General features: G+C 34.9%; 1 protein-coding gene across 4 annotated transcripts in view; it reads left to right on the top strand.

Moving 5' to 3' along the window:
* TMEM232 (transmembrane protein 232) overlaps nt 1-5,871 on the top strand; it is a 185,910-nt gene extending 180,039 nt beyond the window's left edge. For all 4 annotated transcript variants that reach the window (XM_074281948.1, XM_074281946.1, XM_074281947.1 and 1 more), the window contains one exon: nt 5,260-5,871. In XM_074281948.1, the coding sequence (XP_074138049.1) occupies nt 5,260-5,493 (234 nt within the window). In that variant the 3' untranslated portion in view covers nt 5,494-5,871. The remainder of the gene's footprint in view (nt 1-5,259) is intronic.
* Nucleotides 5,872-24,841: the final 18,970 nt, after the last annotated feature.

Here is a 24,841-nt window from a genome sequence, read left to right as displayed (position 1 = left end):
AGTAGTAGTAGTAGTAGTAGTAGTAGTAGTAGTAGTAGTAGTAGTAGTTGTAGTAGTAGTAATAGGAGGAGGAGGAATTGTAGTAGGAAAAGGAGGAGGAGGAGGCATGTAGTAGATCATTTAAAAAAATATATCTTCTTATACATTTTCTATGTTTTCGTCCCACTATGTACTTATACAGGTGATTTTTTTTTAATCCAAATTATTGGTGCTCTATCTATTCTTAATATCAGATTGAAGCAATTATTGTACTTTAATGAGGTATTTTGGTGATCCTTATTTTGTTGTCCAGGATATTAACAACTCCTCCAAGATTCATATTTTGTCTATATTTGGTAAGCATTCCATCTTCATGTAAATTCTTGACAAACATTTAAACATCAGATAGTCAAGAGCAAATCATTTATTCAGTGTGTTAGAAATCAATCTAACACATTGAACCAATAAGGACTTAGGATCCCAGCCATTCAAGAATATCTGAATCCAAATAACTATGGTGTTTTTTTTTTTTTTTTTTTTTTTTAAGAATATTATAAAAGATTTTGCCAAATAGTTCCTGATTCTGCAATGGCAAGACTTGGTGAAGATTAAAAGTATCTTTTACACATAAAATTTTGGGATGGCAACCTAGTCAACCTTAAAAAGGAATTTTGATGGAGAAAATAATTAAAAGGGGATATCTTGTTTTGAAATTTATCAGGAAAGGAATTAGTACATGTGGGTCAGAAGAAAGGCAAATAAAAATTCTAAGAGACTGAAATTTGAGAGGTTGAGCAAGATCCTATAAGGTTCAAAGGGTTAAGGTTCAACAGTGTTTATGTGGAGGGATAGAGTTAGGGAAGAGGCTGAGGATTTGCAGATTCAGAGCAACTGAACTGCTAGCTGTCCTTTGGTTTGAGAATCCTATCCTAATTATTCCACAGCAAGTTTACATGCTGATTTACATGGATCTTCTCCTGGGGTTAGAGCCACACAGCTAAGTTTTAGAACTTGTTCTTGATCAGTTAGTAGACAGCAAGGACCCATGTTTGGGACTATTCCTCTTCTCCCTGAATCTGTGACGAGGAACTGAGTAATAGGAGATAGGAGTTGCTAGGTGGCATTTTCCTTGTACCCAGTGCTAGTTCAGTGCTACTCTGGGATCTTTTTCTGCCCTGTAATTCTTCCTCTAGTTTTTAATCTCAACCTTCTTTCAGTTCCCTGGGAACTATACTGTTCTCAATTATATGTATTCTTGGACATTCCTTGTCTTCAGTGTCCACAGACTTCTGCCTGTATCTCTAAGCCACCCTAGATTGAAAAAAAATGACTTACTGTGACTTTTTTCCTGGTATTCCCAGATGTTGTGGAGAAGAGATAATTTAGAACAAGGCTATATTCCTTCTCATAGTGCCATTTTGACTCTGAATTACCATTTAACTATTTTGAAATCTCTCTAAAATCTAGAGTTTAAATTTTCTCTATGAACAGGATCTGTTATTATCACACTATTGGTTTTGGTTATAAAAAATAAAATATTATGAATTCATTAGATATTTAACATCATTAAGTCCTTTCAACTGAAGAAATACTATAAAGCCAATGCCATAGTCTATATAGATTCTATATAGCCTATATATAGTCTACATACATACACATGTGTTTATGATATAGATATGGGGATATATATAATCCTATATCTATATATATAATATATATATATATACATATATACACAGATACACACACACAAACACACACACACATATATAGATGTATATATATATATATATATATATACATATATATATATATACACACACACACACACATATATTTTTTTTTAAAGCATGTCATAAAATCTATCAGCTTTTCTATCAGCTTCTTTTCAAGGCATGACTTACAAGTTGCATCTAGATGCTCTTGATTATTTTGGCCTCTATTTCTTTATATTTCAAACAAAGTTGTCCTTGTCTTTTATCTATAACCTCTTGGCACTCTATTTCTCTTTCTCTGTTTCTCTATCATTCTCTCTCCCTCTCTGGTAATTTTTTATGCTGCAGATCATAGATTTATTTTATGTGTTGATATGCTTTTTGCCAGTATATACTTAAAACTTATTTAATTTTTCCTTGTTATTTAAGAAAAAAACTATTTTACAATAATTCTTTATCTTGAACATTTCCATGTCCCTTTTAGGAAGATTAGTGGTTAAGTATAACACTTAGCATGTAGTAAATGGCTAATAATATTGATTTGCTGATTGATTAAAAGGAAAGGAGAAAGGGCAGCTAGGTGGCCGCAGTGGATAGAGCATCAGCCTTGAAATCAGGAGGATTCAAGTTCAAATATGGTCTCAGACACTTAACACTTCTTAGTTGTGTGACCCTGGGCAAATCACTTAACCCCAGCCTCAGAAAAAAAAAAAAAAAAAAAAAAAAAAGGAAAGGAGATTCTTTTTTAAAGGAATTTTTATATATGCCTGAAAAAGAAATGTGAATAGTATTTTTCTATCATTGGTCTCAAAAGCAGGAGTTCCCAATCAATTACAATTAACCAATCACAAGTGAAATCAATGAGAAGAATGTGGAACTGTGGAACTTGAAAGACCTCCCAGAGTGTGCGACCTCACTACTTTTTCCACCAGAAAATCTAGGTCTTGGTTTATGGTTGTCTTATTTTAGGTTTTTAAGTGATATTGCTCATCCTTGTTCAACAGGGTTTCTAAACTTCAGAAACTCTTTATTCTACAATGCATTCAGAGCTTCTTCTTTCCATTGCCCTCTGATAACATTCCAGGATCCCAAATTCTTTACTAATGTAAATACTACAGTAGGGTGGAGTGGTGAATAATAAGGATAGCAGCAGATAGAAAAGAATAACATTCCATAATTTTAAAAGGTTCTTAGAATTCATTCTTGCTCATTTATCACTTATTGGAAATTTGTCCTTTTCTTTATCTCCTTATTTCAAATTCTTCTTTTTAGCAATTTATATAGTTATTTAATTTTAATTTCATCATTAATGAAACTGCATGATATCAACTGCCTTTCTGAAATCTATTTCCTTAGCCCTTATGTCATAAAAAACCCTGTGCCAAATCTGTCCTTCCTACTTCCTTTAGCTTAGTCATATTGTTTTACATATTCAACCTATTGGTCATATTGAAACATTCTGTTCTGTGATATCTGTTCACAAATTCTTTACAAGAAATTAATCTTTCTATGCTGCCTCTCTTAAGTTTCAAGCTTTAGGATTTCCATTATTCTATTTGGAGGCTTAGAAGATGTTTGCCCTCTTATCTTTTCATTTCTAGTTGATCCCCTTAAATAAATTTGCTAAGTAAAATCTTTTGAGTAATTCAATTCTTAATGGACTAGTAATCTCATCTCCTTGGGCTATATATAATAACCTAAATGTCCCATCATGTCAGATCCTTCACTCCCACCCCAAATATAAACCTCTTGATTCCACAATTGGTTGTGCCAAAAAAAGTTCTCTTATCCTTTAACTTTGTTTTCAAATGGTTCTGTGCTTAATTATTCACTTTGATTGAGCTGAGTTGATGGATATATACAAAGGTTAACTCAATCAAGAAATATGTTCTAGGATTTAGCTAGACACTATATCAAATCCCTATCTTAGGATCTTAACTTCTTGGACATTCTATGGCTTCATTTCCCTTGGGTATCCAACACCAGGGTAGCTGTAAACTGGGGAAAGATTTTCATTCTACTATGTGTCAGTGCTGTAGTGCGATTGTATATTAAGAATGGATTTCACAAATTGCAGGTTCTTACAATAATTACAAAAATGTATTCATGAATATGATGAAATAGCATTGTATTCATATTTCTTCAATTCAAGACTATTTTATCATACTCAATTTGATATCATTTCTCACTGAAAGTTAGCATGTGCCCTCTTTAATTAATATTTTAGATAAAGAATGACCAAAAAAACACAAGCAACTCCTCAGGATTTACAAGGAAACTTCATGCAGACTCTCTAATACAACTTTGATACAAGTTGAAAAAAATACACTTCCCTCTTTAGTGAAGATGAAAGACTACTAAAGAAATGTTGTGTTTGGGTGTAGACTATGGTAGAATAATCATATATTGTCAGATTTGAGTTTTGTGTATGTTGGTTTTGTGAAACTTTGTTTTTAGCCTTTCTTTTTGTTTCTTTGTTGCAAGGATTGGTTGGGGACCCAGGGAAGGGGAGGAGAGGATATATTTAGAATGAAAGTCATATAACAACAGAAGATAATAATAAATCTATTTTTAAATAAATTTGGCCCCATGAAAATGTTGGGGACCAAGTGCAGGCTCTGCACAATAGAATCTGCTACTGTCCAACATTTATTCCATATCTTTATTCCCAAAGGATTTTTAAGAAGCCAGGTTGCTGTCAATAAAATGTATGTAACCAACTCAAGTGATCCCAAGTGGCTGTTTTACAGAATTGTTGAGAAATAAGTATAGGTTTGCCTTGCTCTACAATTTTCTCTTCAACATTATATATTAATATAATACTAGGTACTACTTTGTTGCTTGATTTGTGTTTTCAACATTTTTTATAAATTCTACAAGTTTCTCCCTCTAGGCAAGTATTGTCATTGAGAAAAGAAAAAATCACTGAGGCCTGAGTTACAGAAATATAAGATTGCTACTCCCTACCAAATTGAGCTTCTTCTGTTGAATGATTTCTCTTATTTGCAAAAAGTAAAAATGAATTCTCTTTTTGAGGATCTAGATGTTTAAACTAACTTTAATTTTTATAATGTAGTACTGTAAAATTCCTGAATGAAATAATATAAAGTTTTCAGAAGTGAAAATTAACTAGAGTGTTTTTGAAATGGAAAATATTGCAGAAGCACCTAAATGGTATAATGGAGAGAGCACTAGCCCTGGTGTCAGGAGATACCTAAGTTCAAATATGGCTTCAGACACTTGCTGTGTGACTCTGGATGGGTCACTTAATCTTGATTGCCTCCAACAGAAAGAAAAAAAAAAAAGAAATGTACTCATTATCACCTCAAAAATCAATATTTAATATTTAAAAGTGTTAAAAAGTGTCACCTTTTCAAAAATATTAATTTCTATTATTAGAACCTAAGCTTTGGAAATAAGGAAATATTTTTTTTCCAACTGTCACTGTTTGTTACCATAGAAATTCTCAGAGATTAATTCATTTAATGTGAAAGTAGGTTTTTTCTAACATAGTTCTTGTACTTATATCAATCTGCTAAATAAAACAATTTTTTGTGTACAATAGTGGGAGAAGGAACAGTTACTCAGACTTAAGGAAAAGGAGAAACTTCTGAAACAAGAAGAGAAGAAAAAAAGAAAAGAAGAGCTAGAGCACTATCAAGCAATGATGAAAAGAAGGGAAGAAAAAATACACAAGACAACTAAACCTTATGAACTACCTGGACGGGAAAATTCTGAACCAATGACTAGTGATAAGTCATCAAACGATCCAAATAATCAAGGGATATGTATTGCATAAGAAAACTTTATTATGATTGACTTAGAGATGCTTAAAAGTAGTTGTCAATGTTGTGACTCAAACTTCTTAAAGGTAATATCTCAATCTTTGTTAATCAATCAGTTCTTTAGCAATCACATCTGAGTATAAAATTTCCAATTATAAATTTTTCAGAAGCTCAGTTAGCATTTCTCTCAATTGACTATGACTTATCTTTCTTTGGCATATTTTATTTGCATTTAAGCACAAGTTCTTGGTATTCATGGTGGCATACAATTACATGTAGAATAATTATAATTTTTAATAAGCCACATTTGAATTATCTCTTTAAAACAAAAGGGAGAATATTGGCATTCCTCCTGTAATATATAATAGAAGAATAAAATGTCTGTTTTCTCATGTCTGGATTTTGTATATCAAAACAAACACCTTTCTGAACAGCTTGAATTTTTAAAAAATGAGTACATGCAGCTAAGCAAGAATTGGTATATTACTGGAAGCTCATTTTAGTCTTTACTATACACAGTATGAGAGTATTAATAGATAACATCTTTAATTTGTCAGGAGGGACTATAAAAATGGACTGGGATGATCAAAGTATTACCAGGAACTTAAAACAGCTTTTTAGATGTTCATTCACTCTATCCAATGCATGATTCTCATGGAAAGAACCCAAATTGGGGGTTAAGGGAGATCTCAATTTATTCTCCAACTATAAAATGTCTCCATGACAACAACCATATTTAAAACTTTCCAGAGAATCTTCAAATAAATATACAATATGAATTATAGTTTTTATTTTATAAGGTATTGCCTCATGCCATATGATTGAAAAAAAAAAAGAAATGCATCTTCATTTTGAAGTAAAAAATTGATAGTTTTCTGGTTGAACTTGCTATATTCAACTACAACATTTCCAGACTCTTACATATTAAAAACATATCTCCACATTTAAAGTGGATAAAAAAATTTATAGTTAAAATAAATCAACTAAATATGATTTAATGTTTATTAGTACTTATTAATTTATTCTTAGACTAATGTTTAACATACATTCATTAGAATTTTTCTTTATAACCAATCTTTAATCCAAACTGTCCCAGGTATGTGGCCTTACTCTGAATTCCAGATTAGCTCTCATATTTTGTCAGGGATGCAAAGGGTGTCATCAAGTTTCCTTAGACAAGCTCAACACCCATCCTATACAAAGTTATGATATTTCATAAAGTACTTTTTCTGGGATTTCCAGGGAAGGCAGAGCAAAGATGGTGGAGAATAGACACAGCTTTCTGTGATCTCCTCTGGCCCTCTCTCAAATCAATAGTAGACTGAGCCTCTAAACTGGTTTTTGAAGTGACATATTCAAATATTTGGAGTACAACACATCTGCAGAAGAAGATACCTTGGAAGAACTTCAGAACAGGTCTGTTTCAAATGGGCAAGGGGACATTCTGTGAATCCAGATCACAACTGTGAGCCCAGGGCAAGGAGCTGGAGTGGGGAGCCAGAGTGTTGTGCACCCTGCACTGGGAATATTCTGTGAGCCTCTTAGGCTACTCTGTCCTGGTTGCAAACAGGTGGTTGGGCAGATTTGCTACAAAAGGCAAATTGTAAACTGAGTCCCTGAAGAACACAGAACATGGCCAGAATTACCCAGCACTGAAAGTCAATCAGTAAAAACTAAACTAAACTAAAGCAGCTGTGGCTCCTTTGCATTAAGAGTAGACTTCAACTCTTAAAATAGATGAGCAAAAAACAAAACAAAACAAAACAAAAAAACCTCTCACCATACACAGCTTTTATGGAGAGAGAGAACAGATCTCAAATCCTGAGGTTCCTAAAGACAAATCAACTCCAGATGAAGCCCCAAAGGGAGTTATGATCTGGCCCCCATTTCATAAGGCTTTGAAGATTTCAAAAAGAATCTTAAAAGAGAATTAGAAGAAAAATGGGGAAAGGAAATGAGATCTTTGCAAGAGGGTATGGAAAAGGAAAAATGGAAATTTTCTGAAGAAAACTCCTTAAAATGATTTGATGAAATGAGATAAGCATATAACTCCCTACAAAATAGGTTTGATGAAGTGGAAAAAGCATATAACTCCTTAAAAATAGATATGAAAAAGATACCAACACATTGAAAAATAGAATTTGTGAAATGTGAGGAAAAAATGTAATGAATAAAACAACTCATTTTAAAATTCAATTGGCCAAATACAAAAGGAGCTAAAAAAGATAACTAAAGAAAATAATATACCAAAAATTAGAATTGAACAAATGGAAGTGAATGCCTCAATAAAATTTCAAGAATCAGTGAAACAAAATTTAAACAATGAAAAAATGGAAGAAAATATGAAATATTTCCAAGGAAAAACAACTGATCTTGAATATAGAACTAGGAGAGACAATTTAAGGATTATTGGACTTCCTAAAAGCCATGATGAAAAAAAGAACCTAGACATTATCTTACAAGAAATAGAGGAAAACTGCCCTGATGTCCTAGAATCAGAAGATAAAATAGCCATTGAAAGAATTCACCTATCACCTCCTGAATGAAATTCCAGAATGAAAATGGCAAAGAATAGTATGATGAAATTTCAGAACTATCAGATCAAGGAAAAAATATCGAAAGCAGCCAGAAAGAAACAATTTAAATACCTAAAAGCTACAATCAGGATTACCCAGGACCTAGCAGCCCTGGATAGATGTAAGGGTCCAAAGAAAGGTTAGGCAAGTGCAATTGAGATGTAAGTAGACCAATGGTCTTTATCCCTGTATGTGCTTAAGAGTTGAGTACTAGGGACTTCCTTTGTGGGTGGTACCTCCACTCATGGCAGGAACCTAGATCTGGCTCTGAAGTCTCAGTAAAGTTTGGGATGTAGACTTCATCGTTGATTGGCTTGTGTCTATGACCTCATTGACCCTATTTTAGCTCTTGCCCTTCCCTTTTTTTCCTTTTCTCTTTCCTCTTACCATCTGGAGCCTGGACTGGGAAGTCACTACTAAGGTATGTGCAGAAGGTCATAGAGTAGATATGATTTACGGGAATAAAGTTTAAGGTTGCTGATTTAAACTCTCAGGTGCTCTGTTATGCTTCAACTGCTTTCTATGAGATGGTAGCTGGAGGATTCTGAGAACCTCAAAACAGAGGTGAGATTGAGATTATTATTGATATTACATTTACCAGATTTTCTCTGATAGGCCTAAGAATAAGGACAGATTAGCATTAGTTAGGGAGAGTAAATAAACCCTAATGCATGGTGCCCAATGTGGGGCACAATATTTAAAATGCTAAGCCTTGAGATATTAATTATTAATTATTAAAATTAATATCCAGGTAGACATAACAGTTCCTTGTCCAGAAGAGAAGGTAGAGATACACTATGGGTCAACCAGACCCTAGAGTAGAGTTGTGAAAGAAGAGCAAGCTTATGAATTACAAACCAGAATGGGCGATTCTTTAACAGAAAACACATCCCCAGAAAAAGAAATGCAGGAAGAGTGCTCCTCAGCACTCAAAAAGTATTTATCCTTCATTAGAAGGTTTATCAGGATATGTGCCTCCAGGTGATCGAGATAATAAAGAAAACCACCTCCCCCACCCCTTAAGTACAGCTCAAATAGAAAGGGTAAAGGGATTAAGCAAATAGAACAAAAGTTGCAGGAATTGGGCCTTTAAGAAGAAATAGGAGATAACACTGAGTTTCAGCAATTAGACCAGGAAATGCAACAGCTCAGGCAGAGAACTAAGGTAGAAGACAGAGAAAGGGTTAAATTAGAACAAAAAAGAAAGCCAGAGCCCTGGCTACAGATTGAGCCAGAGAAGAGAAAGGAGATAGCTTTGGAAAGACCAGATATTTTTCCCATTGAGCACAGAAAAAGCCACCCCCTCACAGCTTTATAGAAAGGGTTAAATGAAGGCAGTTGCTGAAGGGGAAGATATAATGCTTTGGGATTCTGAGAAGATAGAAGGAAAGAAATATAATAAATGTGGCAGAAAGGGACATTTCCAAGCCCAATATCATATTCGTCCAAAAGGGGACAGAAAATTCCTTGACCTTGCTTGGGACAAGATAGGCCACATAGTAGAATTTTGTAGGAAGTAAGACTTTGGTTCATGGAAACTCTCTAAAGGGTCCCCTTGAGGACCCCAAACACATACTAAATAGATTAAATTAAGCTCTGATGAGAAATATTTACAGTATTTCGTGCATGGCAATTGAGGGTTTTAACATTAGCCCATGGACTACTGCACATGTTGAGGTACAACCTAAGGCAAGAGATAGAATTGGATTTTCAGACTATGCACCCATGATTATACATACTAAGATATCAAAATATATGGAACCTGTGAACTTAAAGGGATATCATCTAATCTCTAAAGCACTTCCATTACATTCTTTTGGTGAGGTGAATTTTACTCAGATAATTAGGCAAGAAAAACCCATATGTACTATTTATACAAAAAACAAGCCATTCTTGTTAGAATGATTGACTCAGGAAAAATTGATTGGGCTCCTGAATGGCTGATTCAAATTCAAATAGTAACAGCTAAGGAAGTAGGCTTTATGGACCAAGCCAAAAAAGACTTGTGGCATCCTGAAGATAGTAATGGCTACAGTATTCAGAAAATTTTAAAAAACACAGCTCAGATAGTTTCCAAGCAGACATTGCAGTTAGAGAAAGTGGAGTTTTATTCCAATAAAACTTCTAGGATAGTTCTTGGACAGTTGAAACTCTCCTTTTCTTACCTCGTGGATTTTCCATTTCCACAGGTGGGCTTAATTGCCCAACCACCTATGAGTACTTATAAAACAGTGTTTATTTTTAGAATGGTTTGGAAAATTGATGTTTTAATCACTAGAATAGACAGACAGTGTGTGATCTATGATCCAGGAGGAATTTTTTAAATTTTATAATTATAACTTTTTTTTGATAATAAATATGCATGGTTAATTGTTTTACAACATTATCCCTTGCACTCACTTCTGTTCCAATTTTTCCCTTCCTTTCCTCCCTTCCCTTTATACATGTTAAATGTGTTATAGTATATCTTAGATACAATATATGTTTGCAGAACCGAATTTCTTGTTAGACAGGAAGAATTGGATTCAGAAGGTAAAAATAACCTGGAAAGAAAAACAAAAGTGCAAACAGTTTACACTGTTACACTGTTTAGGGAATATTCTCTTAATAAATAGTAATAGGAATAAGAAGATGAGGGAGATAGAGAAGTGATTAGAGAAAGAGCATCTCTAAAGCCAAAGTAAGAGAATTATAAAAAATTCTGATATATGAATTTAATGCTATTGATTTATAAGATATGAAGACTTCTGGGAACCTTGGTAAGATTTTTATCAACTAATGTAAAACAAGATCAACAAAATAAACAAAAAATTAGGAGAAAAATTTTAGGTAAGGACCACAACAATGGAGAACAACACTGATTTCCAAAAGTCTAATCAATATACTGACCAATCTTTTATCTTTTGAAAAAGGTAGTGATATAGGTGTACAATGAAGTAAATAATGTTAAGACAATGCTATGCTAAACTAGACTTTGTTTCAAAGGACAATTTTGGAGTAGGGAAAAGAGTCCCTGCAAAATAATATTGTTATAAAAAAGAATATCAATTACATATTTTAAATAAATATTCAAAATAAAGGTGTAGCTAATGAAATAAAATACTGTAGAATGTTCAAGTAGGATGACAGCAGAGTAAAAGTCATTGAGTTTGGTAATTAGGAAGTCATAGGTAACTTTGAGTATAGTTTCAATAGAGGTCCTAACAATTTTCTAATTTAGAATTCTGCCTTTACTAAGGCTTCTCCCAGAGTTCATCTACCAATTCTCCATCAGGGTTTTACCACCTCCTCCTAAATCCTGATCAGACACCTTGAGATTTTATCTCTTCCTGCTTCTGCCTGCTGAGACATAGGCCCTCTAAGGCCTCAAGGGACAAATAACTACCTGCAAGTAATTTGAAGAAACTTTTGAGGAAAGATCTTGAAAATCCTAGTCATCTCCCCCCCCTCAATAGATCTCTTTTTTATCTACTGATAGTTTGCCTGAAATCACTACTCCCTTCCCTTATACTGACTATATTCTCTAACCTGCCCTATCTCTACTCCCTGGTGAATCAATTCAACTCTATGCTATTTTCTAAACTCTTAATTCCTCACTTATTTCAGTGACCATTCCTTGCTAAAACTCACTTTGGGGTTACTCCCATTATCTGCTCTTTTGTTTGGTTATGCTCCTATTCACATGCTACTGAACAAAACTAGAACAACAACAAAAAAAAAATCTTAGAAACAAGCACTACAAATTTATTCCTGAGTTCTTGCAATGCAATCATTTTGCCTCTCCCTAATTTAGTCATTTTCCCATTCACCTGACTATGTTCCCCAAGACTCTGTCCTAAATCCTGGTTTTTTTTTTCCCTCTATACAATCTCAAGAGATGATTTCAATTGTTCTCATCAGCCCATCTATCATATCTGTGCAGATAACTTACATGTTTATATATCTAGTCCTAAATTATTTCTTGAAGTCTAGGGTTCATATTACTAGTTAGATATCTTGATCTAACTGGGGTGAATCCTGTGCATCCTGGACAAAGAATTTCCAGAATAGAATACACTTTCTTTTTTTGCTAAGCCTATCTCCAATTCCAACTTCTTTATTACTGTTGAAGACACCACCATACTTGGTTACCCAGCTTTGCATCATCATTATTACTCTAAACTATCACTTAACCCTACATAACTAATCAGTTATCAAATCATGTTATTTCTACATTCACATCTCTTTGAATTGTGCTTTTGATTATCATCAATGTTTTCAATTCTCTTCTTACTTACCTTAAACTTCAAGCTTCTCTGGTTTCCCTCAAGACTTACTGAAATTGGGGCAGAGCCAAGATGGCAGAGAAGATACGCATTTCTAAGCTCCTTTCTACCCTCAATACTAACTAGTTAAATCAGCCTCAAAAATAGTGCTGGACTGATAAAAACCACAAGGATTAGAAGCACAACTTACCAGCCAAAGAGAATCTGTAATTTCAACAGAAAAGGTCGGTTCCAAGAGGAGGGAAAAAAAAGACCAACACAGACAGGGTTGGACTAGGAGCTAGCACACTGTGCCAAACGGGCTGGGGAGAACTCTGGGATCAGAGAAGCCACTGAGATCTGGCACAGAATCTGGCACAGGCTGATAGCTCTACTCTGCTTGTAAAACAGCAAATCAGAAGAGAAGTCAAGCCACTTTAAAATACAAAGCCAGTTCCTAGATCCACCCCAATCTGGAAGTGGCCTGTTTGAGTGCAGGGGCTTTTCACATCAGCTGCTATTATCCACAGCCCCATGGGAGGCTTTGGCTGGGGTTTGTGACGCTTTTACTGTTCAGCTCCTAGCCTCAGGGCAGTTGCTAGGCCACACAGCAGGGGTCCATCACTGGGCACTCCTTGAAGTGCAGCCGTGCTAACCACTCTGAGGCATTTCTGGGGGGGGAGGGGAATTCTCTCCCAGAGCTCTCTCCAGTTAGTTACAGGATTGCTGCATCCTATCCCCGGTCTAGTAGGAAGCTGGTAAATTTCCTATCCAAGGGCAGACCCCCAACAGAGTTTTAAAAATGAGTAAGAAGCTGAAGAGAATGATTGACACCTTCTATACAGAGAAAGAATGGGTATCCAATCCTGAGGAGGCTAACAGCAGAGAGTCTCCAAATAACACCCTAAAGGGGAATGATACCTGCTCCCCATCACATAACTCTCTCTCCTAGAAGAGACTATTAAAAAATTAAGAGAGTTTGAAGAAAAATGGGGAAAGGAAAGAGAAGCTATGATAGAGAATAACAAAGTCCTGAAATTTGAGTTGGAAAAAATAAAAATTTCACAGGAGATGTAGGGAAACAAAATTTGTGAAGTAGAAAAGGTTAAAAAATCACAGGAAAGTAGGATTTCTGAATTGGAAAAGATAAAAAATTCCCAAGAAAGTAGGATTTGTGATTTGGAAAAAGAAAATAACTCACTTAAAAAAAAAATTAGTGAAATGGAAAAGAATTCAACAGAGCAAAATAATTCATTTAAAAACTCAATTGGGCATATACAAAAAGAACTAAAAAATGTGAATGAAGAAAATAACTCATTAAAAATCAGGGCTTAACAAATAGAAATAAATAATTCATTGAGAAATCAAAAATCAGACAAACAAAACAAAAAATGAAAAGCTGGAGAATAACGTCAAATATTTACTGGGAAAATCTATAAACCTGGAAAATAGATCTAGGAGAGATAATCTGAGGATCATTGGACTTCACGAAAATTATGATGAAAAAAAGAGCCTAGATTCTATTTTAAAGGAAATCATAAAAGAGAACTGTCCAGAGATAATAGAAACAGAAGAGAAAATAGGCGTTGAAAGAATTCATCGAACATCTTCTGAAAAAGACCATAAAAAAAGAACTCCATGGAACATTGTGGCCAAGCTGCAGAACTATCAAAGGAAAAAATATTGCAAGCAGCTATGAAAAAGCAATTTAAATATCAAGGTGCCACAATAAGGGTCACTCAAGATCTGGCTGCCTCCAAATTAAAGGATTGAAGGGCCTAGAACTTGATATTCCAAAAGGCAAAAGAACTAGGATTGCAACCAAGAATAAACTACCCAGCTAAGTTTAGCATTTTCTTCCATGGAAGAAGATGGACATTTAATAAAACTGAGGAATTCCATTTGTTTCTTTTTTATTTTTTAAATTTAATTAATATTTTATTTTATAATTATATATTTTTTTGACAGTACATATGCATGGGTAATTTTTTACAACATTATCCCTTGCACTTACTTCTATTCAGATTTTTTCCCTTCCTCCCGCAACCCCCTCCCCCAGATGGCAGGCAGTCTTATACATGTTAAATATATTACAGTATATTCTAGATACAATATATGTGTGTAGAACCGAATTTATTGTTGCACAGGAAGAATTGGATTCAGAAGGTAAAAATAACAGTTTACACTCATTTCCCATTGTTCCTTTTCTGGATGTAGCTGATTCTGTCCATCATTGATCAATTGGAATTGGATTAGCTCTTCTCTATGTTGAAGATATCCACTTCCATCAGCATACATCCTCTTACAGTATCATTGTTGAAATGTATAATGATCTTCTGGTTCTGCTCGTTTCACTTAGCATCAGTTGAAGTAAGTCTCTCCAAGCCTCTCTGTATTCTCCTGTTGGTCATTTCTTACAGAACAATAATATTCCATAACATTCATATACCATAATTTACCCAACCATTCTCCAATTGATGGACATCCATTCATCTTCCAGCTTCTACCCACTATGAAAAGGGCTGCCACAAACATTTTGGCACATACAGGTCCCTTTCCCATCTTTTATATTTTTGGGGGATATATAGCACTGCTGGGTCAAAGGGTATGCACAGTTTGATAACTTTTTGGGCATAGTTCCAAATTGCTCTCCAGAATGGCTGGGTTCTTTCACAACTCCACCAACAATGCATCAGTGTCCCAGTTTTCCCACAGCCCCTCCAACATTCATCATTATTAGTTCCTTTCATCTTAGCCAATCTGACAGGTATGTAGTGGTATCTCAGAGTTGTCTTAATTTGCATTTCTCTGATCAAGAGTGATTTGGAACACTCTTTCATATGAGTAGAAATATTTTCAATTTCATCCTCTGAAAATTGTCTGTTCATATCCTTTGACCATTTATCAATTGGAGAATGGTTTGATTTCTTATAAATTAAAGTCAATTCTCTGTATATTTTGGAAATGAGGCCTTTATCAGAACCTTTAACTGTAAAAATGTTTTCCAAATTTGTTACTTCCCTTCTAATCTTGTTTGCATTAGTTTTGTTTGTGCAAAACCTTTTTAATTTGGTGTAATCAAAATGTTCTATTTTGTGATCAATAATGCTCTCTAGTTCTCCGTTGGACACAAACTCCTTCCTCCTCCACAAGTCTGAGAGGTAAACCATCCCATGTTCCTCCAATTTATTTAAGATTTTGTTCTTTATGCCTAAATCTTGGACCCATTTTGATCTAATCTTAGTATGTGGTGTTAAATGTGGGTCCATGCCTAGTTTCTGCCATACTAATTTCCAGTTTTCCCAGCAGTTTTTATCCCAAAATTTGGGATCTTTGGGTTTGTCAAACAATCTAGTGCTATTTTATTCACTATCTTACCCTGTGAACCTAACCTATGTCACTGATCAACTTGTCTATTTCTTAGCCAATACCAAATGGTTTTGGTGACTGTTGCTTTATAATATAGTTCTAGATCAGGTACAGCTAGACCACCTTCACTTAATTTTTTTTTCATTACTTCCCTTGAAATTCTCGACCTTTTGTTGTTCCATATGATTTCTGTTGTTATTTTTTCTAGGTTATTTAAATAGTTTCTTGGAAGTCTGATTGGTATAGCACTAAATAAATAGATTAGTTTAGGGAGTATTGTCATCTTAATTATATTTGCTGGGCCTATCCAAGAGCACTGAATGTCTTTCCAATTATTTAAATCTGACTTTATTTTTGTGGCAAGTGTTTCAAAATTTTGCTCATATCATTCCTGACTCTCTTTTGGTAGATATATTCCCAAATATTTTATACTATCGACCATTATTTTGAATGGAATTTCTCTTTGTATCTCTTGCTGTTGGATTGTGCTGGTAATGTATAAAAATGCTGAGGATTTATGTGGATTTATTTTGTATCCTGCAACTTTGCTAAAATTCTGAATTATTTCTAATAGCTTTTTAGCAGAGTCTTTGGGGTTCTCTAAGTATACCATCATGTCATCTGCAAAAAGTGATAATTTGATTTCCTCATTTCCTACTCTAATTCCTTGAATCTCTTTCTCGGCTCTTATTGCCAAGGCTAGCGTTTCTAGTACTATATTGAAAAGTAATGGTGATAGTGGGCAACCTTGTTTCACTCCTGATCTTATAGGGAAAGGTTCTAGTTTATCGCCATTACATATGATGTTTACTGAAGGTTTTAAATATATGCTCCTTATTTTTTTAAGGAATAGTGCATTTATTCCTATACTCTCAAGCGTTTTTAGTAGGAATGGATGTTGGATTTTGTCAAATGCTTTTTCTGCATCTATTGAGATGATCATATGGTTTTTATTAATTTGATTATTAATATGGTCAATTATACTAATAGTTTTCCTAATATTAAACCAGCCCTGCATTCATGATATAAATCCCACTTAGTCATAGTGTATTATCCTGGGGATGATTTTCTGAAGTCTATTTGCTAATATCTTATTTAAGATTTTAGCATCAATATTCATTAAGGAAATTGGTCTATAGTTTTCTTTCTCAGTTTTCAATCTACCTGGTTTAGGTATCAGTACCATGTCTGTGTCATAGAAGGAATTTGGTAGGACTCCTTCAATCCCTATTTTTTCAAATAGTTTACATACATTGGAGTTAGTTGTTCTTTAAATGTTTGGTAGAATTCACCTGTAAATCCATCTGGTCCTGGGGACTTTTTCTTAGGAAGTTGGTTAATAGCTTGGTCTATTTCTTTTTCTGAGATGGGACTATTTAGACTACTTACTTCTTCCTCTGTTAATCTGGGCAAGCTATATTTTTGAAGGTATTCTTCCATTTCATTTAAGTTATCAAATTTATCGGCATAAAGTTGAGCAAAGTAGCTCCTAACTATTGTTCTAATTTCCTCTTCATTAGTGGTGAGTTCACCCTTTTCATTTTCAAGACTAACAATTTGCTTTTTCTCTTTCCTTTTTTTAATCAGGTTTACTAAGGGTTTGTCTATTTTTTTGGTTTTTTCATAGAACCAACTCTTTGTTTTATTAATTAATTCAATAGTTGTTTTACTTTCAATTTTATTAATCTCACCTTTTATTTTTTGAATTTCAAGTTTTGTGTTTGTCTGGGGGTTTTTAATTTGTTCCTTTTCTAGCAATTTTAGTTGTAAGCCCAATTCGTTGGCCCTCTCTTTCTCTATTTTATGCAAGTAGGCCTGTAGAGATATAAAACTTCCCCTTATTACTGCTTTGGCTGTATCCCTCACATTTTGGTATGATGTCTCATCATTGTCATTTTCTTGGGTGAAGTTATTAATTATGTCTATGATTTGCTGTTTTACCCAATCATTCTTTAGTATAAGATTATTTAGTTTCCAATTATTTTTTGGTCTATTTTCCCCTGGCTTTTTGTTAAATGTAATTTTGATTGCATTATGGTCTGAAAAGGATGCATTTACTATTTCTGCCTTACTGCATTTGATTTTGAGGTTTTTATGCCCTAGTATATAATCAATTTTTGTATAGGTTCCATGAACTGCTGAGAAGAAAGTATACTCCTTTCTGTCTCCATTTAGCTTTCGCCAAAGATCTATCATATCAAACTTTTCTAGTATTCTATTTACCTCTTTGAATTCTTTCTTATTTATTTTGTGGTTTGATTTATCTAATTCTGAGAGTGCAAGGTTGAGATCTCCCACTATTATAGTTTTGCTATCTATTTCCTCTTTCAGCTCTCTTAATTTCTCTTTTAAGAATTTAGATGCTGAACCACTTGGTGCATATAGATGTTTAATATTGATACTGCTTCATTATTGATGCTGCCCTTTAGCAGGATATAATGCCCTTCCTTATGTCTTTTAATTAGATCAATTTTTGTTTTTGCTTGATCTGAGATGAGGATGACTACTCCTGCTTTTTTGGTTTTGCCTGAAGCATAATAGATTCTGCTCCACCCTTTTACTTTTAGTTTGAATGTCTCACACTGTTTCAGGTATGTTTCCTGTAAACAACATATAGTAGGATTCTGACTTTTAATCCAGTCTGCTAACTGCTTTCTCTTTATGAGGCAGTTTGCCCCATTCACATTTATGGTTAGAAGGACTAATTCTATATCCCTTGCCTTCCTACTAACCCCTGCTTATGCTTTTCCCCTTTCCTTCCCTCTTACCCCCCTACCCAGTATTAAACTGGTGAACACCACTTGCTTTTCACAGCCCTCCCTTTTTAGGATCCCTCCCCAACCTTAAAGATCCTCCCCTTATTTTACCCCTTTTCCTCACAATTTCTGTATTCCCTTCCCCTTAGTTTACTCCTTCCCTTTCACTTTTCAATGAAGTGGAAGAAGTTTCACCATAAATTGAATATGTCTATTGATACACACTATGTTCATCTCTCTCCTTTCTTTCTCTCAGATATAATAGGTTACCTTTGCCTCTTCATGAGATGTAGTACCACCACTTTACACTTTTTTATGATATAATTTCCTTTCCACCTCTAGTTTCTAAGACAAATTGTACATATGTTTTTTACATATTTTTTTGGCAGAAGTATAGTTCTCAAGATTTCTTTTTACCTTTTTAGAAATCTCTTGAGTTCTGTATTTGAAGATCAAACCTTTTATGTAGGTCTGGTTTTTTCATCAAAAATAGATGGAATTCATTTATTTTGTTAAATGTCCATCTTCTTCCCTGGAAAACGGTGCTCATTCTTGCTGGGTAAGTTATTCTTGGCTGCATCCCAAGTTCCTTAGCCTTTCGGAATATCATGTTCCAGGCCCTGTGTTCTTTTAATGTGGATGCTGCTAGATCCTGGGTTATCCTTATTGTGGATCCTCCATATCTGAATTGCTTTTTTCTAGCAGCTTCCAATATCTTTTCCTTTGTCTGATGGTTCTTGAACTTGGCCACTATATTTCTTGGCGTTTTGATTTTAGGGTCCCTTTCAGTAGGTGATCGATGAATTTTTTCAATGTTTATTTTACCCTCTGTTTCCAGAACGTCTGGGCAGTTCTCTTTGATAATTTCTTCGAAAATAATGTCCAAGCTCTTTTTTTCCTCACATTTTTCAGGGAGTCTGATTATTCTCAAATTGTCTCTCCTGGATCTGTTTTCCAGGTCTGTTGTCTTTCTAGTAAGGTACTTGACATTCTTTTCAATTGTTTCATTTCTCTGGTTTTGCTTTACTACCTCTTGGTTTCTCCTTGAATCATTCATTTCTACTTGTTCTAGTCTAATTTTCAATGATGTATTTTCTTCACTCACTTTTTTTATATCTCGTTGTAATTGTCCAATTGAGTTTTTATCTTCTATGGAATTTTTTTCCATTTTATCCATTTTAATTTTTAGAGAGCTGTTTTCTTTTTCCAGCTCACTAATCCTGTTTCTCAATGATTTAATTTCTTTATCCACTCTGTCTTTGAATGCATGGGATGACTTCTCCAGGCTCTCTTGCCAAGCTTCCCTTTCCTTTTCCCATTTCTCTTCCAGCTCTCTTGTGAGAGCCTTTTTGATGTCCTCTAGGAGATTCTTTTGTATTGAGGAGCAGCTCATATCCCTCTCAGGGGATTCATCTGGGGACAGTCTGTTTTTAGTCTCTTCAGTATTTGAAGTCTGCTCTCTCTCCATACAAAAGCTGTCAATGGTTAGAGCCCTTTTGAATTTTTTGTTCATTTTGTCAGAGTAGGAATCGAAGAAAACAAACTGACAAGAGAAACAATTGGTCTGTTTTGCGGGGGATGGGGCTGGATGGTATTAATGGGCTTCCTCTACAGATTGGGGGTAGGGCAGCAGAGAGCCACTAACAGAACAACAATGACTATACTGAGTCTGCTCTCTGAGGCTCTGAGAACGCACTGAATCAGTCCAGGTGGGGGTTGGGGGTGCCCGGGTTCTGAGAGATGCTGGCTTTCTGGGGTTTTAATCTTCACCTCCGGTGTGTACACCCTCTCCACTGATCCTAGCTTGCTGCCAAGACGGAGTATCCACACTGGGGAAAAAGTCTTTTTGCAGAAACGGCAGAGATCGTACCCTCCCCCTCCGGTCTGAGCTGTGTGAGATGCCTGTCTCGCTCTGGCTTGCCTGCCCTCAGTCAGCACCCAGTCTGATTGACCCTCCCCCGAGCAAACACAGACCTTTTCTGGCGACTTTCAAGGATGTCTTCTCTTGGTGATTATTTGTGGATTTCTTTCTGGGTCAAGCATTAAGTCTGAGGCTTGTCATGAAGTAAGTTCTGAGAGAAAACGAGGAGCTCAAGCAGCTGTCTACCTCCACGCCGCCATCTTGGCCGGAAGTCCCATTTGTTTCTAAGAAAAAAACCAGACTTGAACAAAAAATTTGATCTACATCCACAAGAATTGAGAGAAGCAGAAAAAGGTAAAAAGAACTCTTGAGAACTGTATCTCTGTTGTGTATATACAGAAAGTCCACATGGATAATTTGGTTTTACTGATATAACATAAAAAAGAGAAGTAGTAAAGAGAAGGGGATAGTATCAAAAAACAGGAATGGAGAGATAAAAAGAGGGAAACTATATCCCAGGAAGAGGCATAGAAAATTTACCACATCTCAGGGAATTTAGAGAGGGGGAGAAACATTGTGTGAATCTTACTCTCATCAGAGTAGGCTCAAAGAGTAAATAATTGACATATTTGTTTTTCAGAGAATTCTCTCTCACTTCATTATAAGGGGGAGAGGAAAAGGGAAAAGGAAAAGAGGAATAAGGGAAGGGTACAAGAAAGGGGAAGGGACTTAAAAGGAGGGGGGAGGGATACTAAAAAGGGAGGGCTGCATATTACAAGTGGGGTCCATAAATTCAATACTGGGGAAGGGGTTTGGGGGGGACAAGGGAAAAAAATCAAAATCAGGGGATAATATGGTGGCAGGAAATACAGAATTAGAAATTTTAACTGTAAATGTGAATGGGATGAACTCTCCCATTAAACGGAGGCAGATAGCAGACTGGATCAAAAGTCAGAACCCTACAGGTTGTTTACAGGAAATACATTTAAACCAGGGAGATACATACAGAGTAAAGGTAAAAGGTTGGAGCAGAATCTTTTATGCTTCAGCTAAAGCCAAAAAATCAGGGATAGCCATCCTTATCTCAGATGAAGCAAAAACAGAAATTGATCTAATTAAAAGAGATAAGGAAGGAAACTATATCGTGCTAAAAGGTAGCATAGACAAAGAAGCCATATCAATACTAAACATATATGAACCAAGTGGTATAGCATCTAACTTCAAGGGAGGAGAAAGGAATTTGTGACCAAAGAAGAACTAGAGATCATTATTTATCACAAAATAGAAAATTTTGATTACATCAAATTAAAAAACTTTTGTACAAACAAAACGAATGCAAACAAGATTAGAAGGGAAGTAACAAATCGGGGAAATATTTTTACAGTTAAAGGTTCTGATAAGGGCCTCATATCCAAAATATATAGAGAACTGACTCTAATTTATAAGAAATCAAACCATTCTCCAATTGATAAATGGTCAAAGGATATGAACAGACAATTTTCAGAGGATGAAACTGAAAATATTTCTACTCATATGAAAGAGTGTTCCAAATCACTCTTGATCAGAGAAATGCAAATTAAGACAACTCTGAGATACCACTACATACCTGTCAGATTGGCTAAGATGAAAGGAACTAATAATGATGAATGTTGGAGGGGCTGTGGGAAAACTGGGACACTGATGCATTGTTGGTGGAGTTGTGAAAGAACCCAGCCATTCTGGAGAGCAATTTGGAACTATGCCCAAAAAGTTATCAAACTGTGCATACCCTTTGACCCAGCAGTGCTACTACTGGGCTTATATCCCCAAAAAATACAAAAGATGGGAAAGGGTCCTATATGTGCCAAAATGTTTGTGGCAGCTCTTTTTGTAGTGGCTAGAAGCTGGAAAATGAATGAATGTCCATCAATTGGAGAATGGTTGGGTAAATTATGGTATATGAACGTTATGGAATGTTATTGTTCTGTAAGAACTGACCAGCAGGATGAATACAGAGAAGTTTGGAGAGACTTACATGAACTGACGCTGAGTGAAATGAGCAGAACCAGGAGATCACTATACACTTCAACAACAATACTGTATGAAGATATATTTTGATGGAAGTGGATATTTTCAACATAAAGAAGATCCAATTCATTTCCAGTTGATCAATGATGGACAGAAACAGCTACACTGAGAGAAGGATCACTGGGAATTGAATGTAAACTGTTTGCACTACTGTCTTTCTACCCATGTTACTTATACCTTCGGAATCCAATTCTTACTGTGCAACAAGAAAATTGCATTTACAGTATCTAGGTTATACTGTAACACATTTAATATGTATGGGATTGCCTGTCATCTAGGGGAGGAAGTAGAGGGAGGGAGAGGAAAATTTGGAAAAATGAATACAAGGGATAATGTTAAAAAAATTGCTCATGCATATGTACTGTCAAAAAAAATTATAATTATAAAATTAATTTAAAAAAAAGACTTACTGAAATCTCACCAAATGGGAAAACAGCATTCACCTTTCCTCCCCACACTGTCCCAGATAATTTCATTCCCTCTGCTTTACATTAATGCTATATAAATATATATGTGTGTATATATATATATATATATATATATATATATATATATATATATATATATATATATATATATATATATATATATATTATACATACATACATACATACATATATATATATATATTATACATACATACATACATACATATATATATATATGTTTTTTATGTGCTTGATTATTTCCATGTTTTCTCCTGAATTAAAACGTGAGCTTTTGGAGAGCAGACAGACACCATGTGTTTTTATCTTTCTTTATTGACTAAGTGTAGGGGTGTAAATTACAAGGAGTTAGGGTTGGGAAAAGAGAAGGGATTGGAAATGATTTGGAAAGAATGAAGAATATGCTTCTGAAAAGACACTGGAGAGAAAAAAATATTTTTAAATGTGAGAAATGATCTTTCATATCTGATGGCAAAAATTTAGGCAAAGAGCAAGAGCAACTAGAGGTCCTAACAAAATGGACAAGTGTAACTTCAAAGGTTAAATTCAAATTTTGTGGGATGAAAGATTATGGCTCTTCATTAAAAAGAAATATGATAAGGAGATGGGTGTGTGTGTGAAATGCAATAGGATAGGATATTAAGAAGGCATATTCATGTGCATCTATATTAAGTCTCTCCCAACAAATCTAGTTTCCCTCTTATCATTAGAATTGTTTCCCTGTTTTCAGAATATAACTATTGAACATCTTCATTCCTTTATCACTGACATCTCCTGGAGCATTTTAGTGTGTCAGATCCTATCTAATTTTGTTCTGAACTTTGAAATCTTCTATCCCAAAATCTAGAAAGCATGTTAAAATATACCTAAATATCCTCTCCTTTATCACAAAATTTGCAGTGGAATAGTCATTATTCCACAAGATTCCTGTGATCTACAACCTAGCAATTCCTTCCTTTCTATTATGTAGAATCAGTTCCAGAATACATTTTTGCCTTGTTTTTCACTTTTAAAGATGAAATTTACACTCATAACTGTCAAGATCTCATTAGCTGTTCTTATTTTGGTAAAGTGTTTTGAAATGTCTGGATAATTGAAATGCCTCATCACTAGTTGTCCTTCATTCTCAAGGGAACCAAAATGATATCGCTGTGTTAGTGTCAAGTTACAGTGTGTTTCTGTGGCTCGTCAGATCAATATGAGCTCAGAATGCTTTGTCACAACTCAGACACAAATGGTCTCTATGAACATTTGGGGTAGCTTGTCTAATTTTGCGCATCTCACATTTCCTTTGGGCTAATTCAATTCTGCTTCTGATAAGGGCACACCATGCTGGGCTGTCCTGTGTCAGTGTCTCCCATGTCATACAATCGATTCTAAAGTTCTGAAGAGAGACCTTCAGAATGTCCTGGTATCACTTTTTCTGACCACTTTGTGAGCACTTATTTTTTGTGAGTTCTCCATAAATTTTTTTTTTTTTTTTTTTTTTTGGCAAGTGTACATTTGGCATTTGAACAATGTGGCCAACAGGAGTTATGCTCTCTGCAGTAGAGTTGGAATGCTTGGCAGTTTAATTCAAGAAGGGAATTCAGTATCTGGTACCTGATCTTGCCCAGTGATCTTCAGAATTTTCCTAAGACAATTCAAATGGAAGCAAACCATTTTCCTGACCAAGTTTCACAAATATACAACAATAAGATCAGCACAACGGTTCTGTAGAACTTCAGTTTATGAATTTCTTTGGAGCCTCCCAAACACTGAGCTAACTCTGGCAATATGTGTGTCAATCTCATCATCAAAATGATAAGTGAACTTAGCCATTCACCATTTATTTTGTAACTGGTGGTTCCAATATGGATGGTATGGTGCTGGCTGATGGAGTGTAGCGTGCTGTCGTCTCCAGAAGCTACCGGATCACTCTCTGGGAAGAGATCTGCTGTGTCTATTCAAATCTCTCAGACAGATTCTTCTTCCTGTAACGAACCGTTGTCTCCAGGCAGTTGCTGTTAACTCTTGTCCAAAGAAGTGACTTCCCTTCCTGCA

The sequence above is a fragment of the Sminthopsis crassicaudata genome, chromosome 1 (assembly GCF_048593235.1).
Source record: "Sminthopsis crassicaudata isolate SCR6 chromosome 1, ASM4859323v1, whole genome shotgun sequence".
Lineage (NCBI taxonomy): Eukaryota > Metazoa > Chordata > Mammalia > Dasyuromorphia > Dasyuridae > Sminthopsis > Sminthopsis crassicaudata.
Note: the sequence above shows the minus strand (reverse complement) of the source record. Positions and strands in the feature narration are given on the sequence as shown.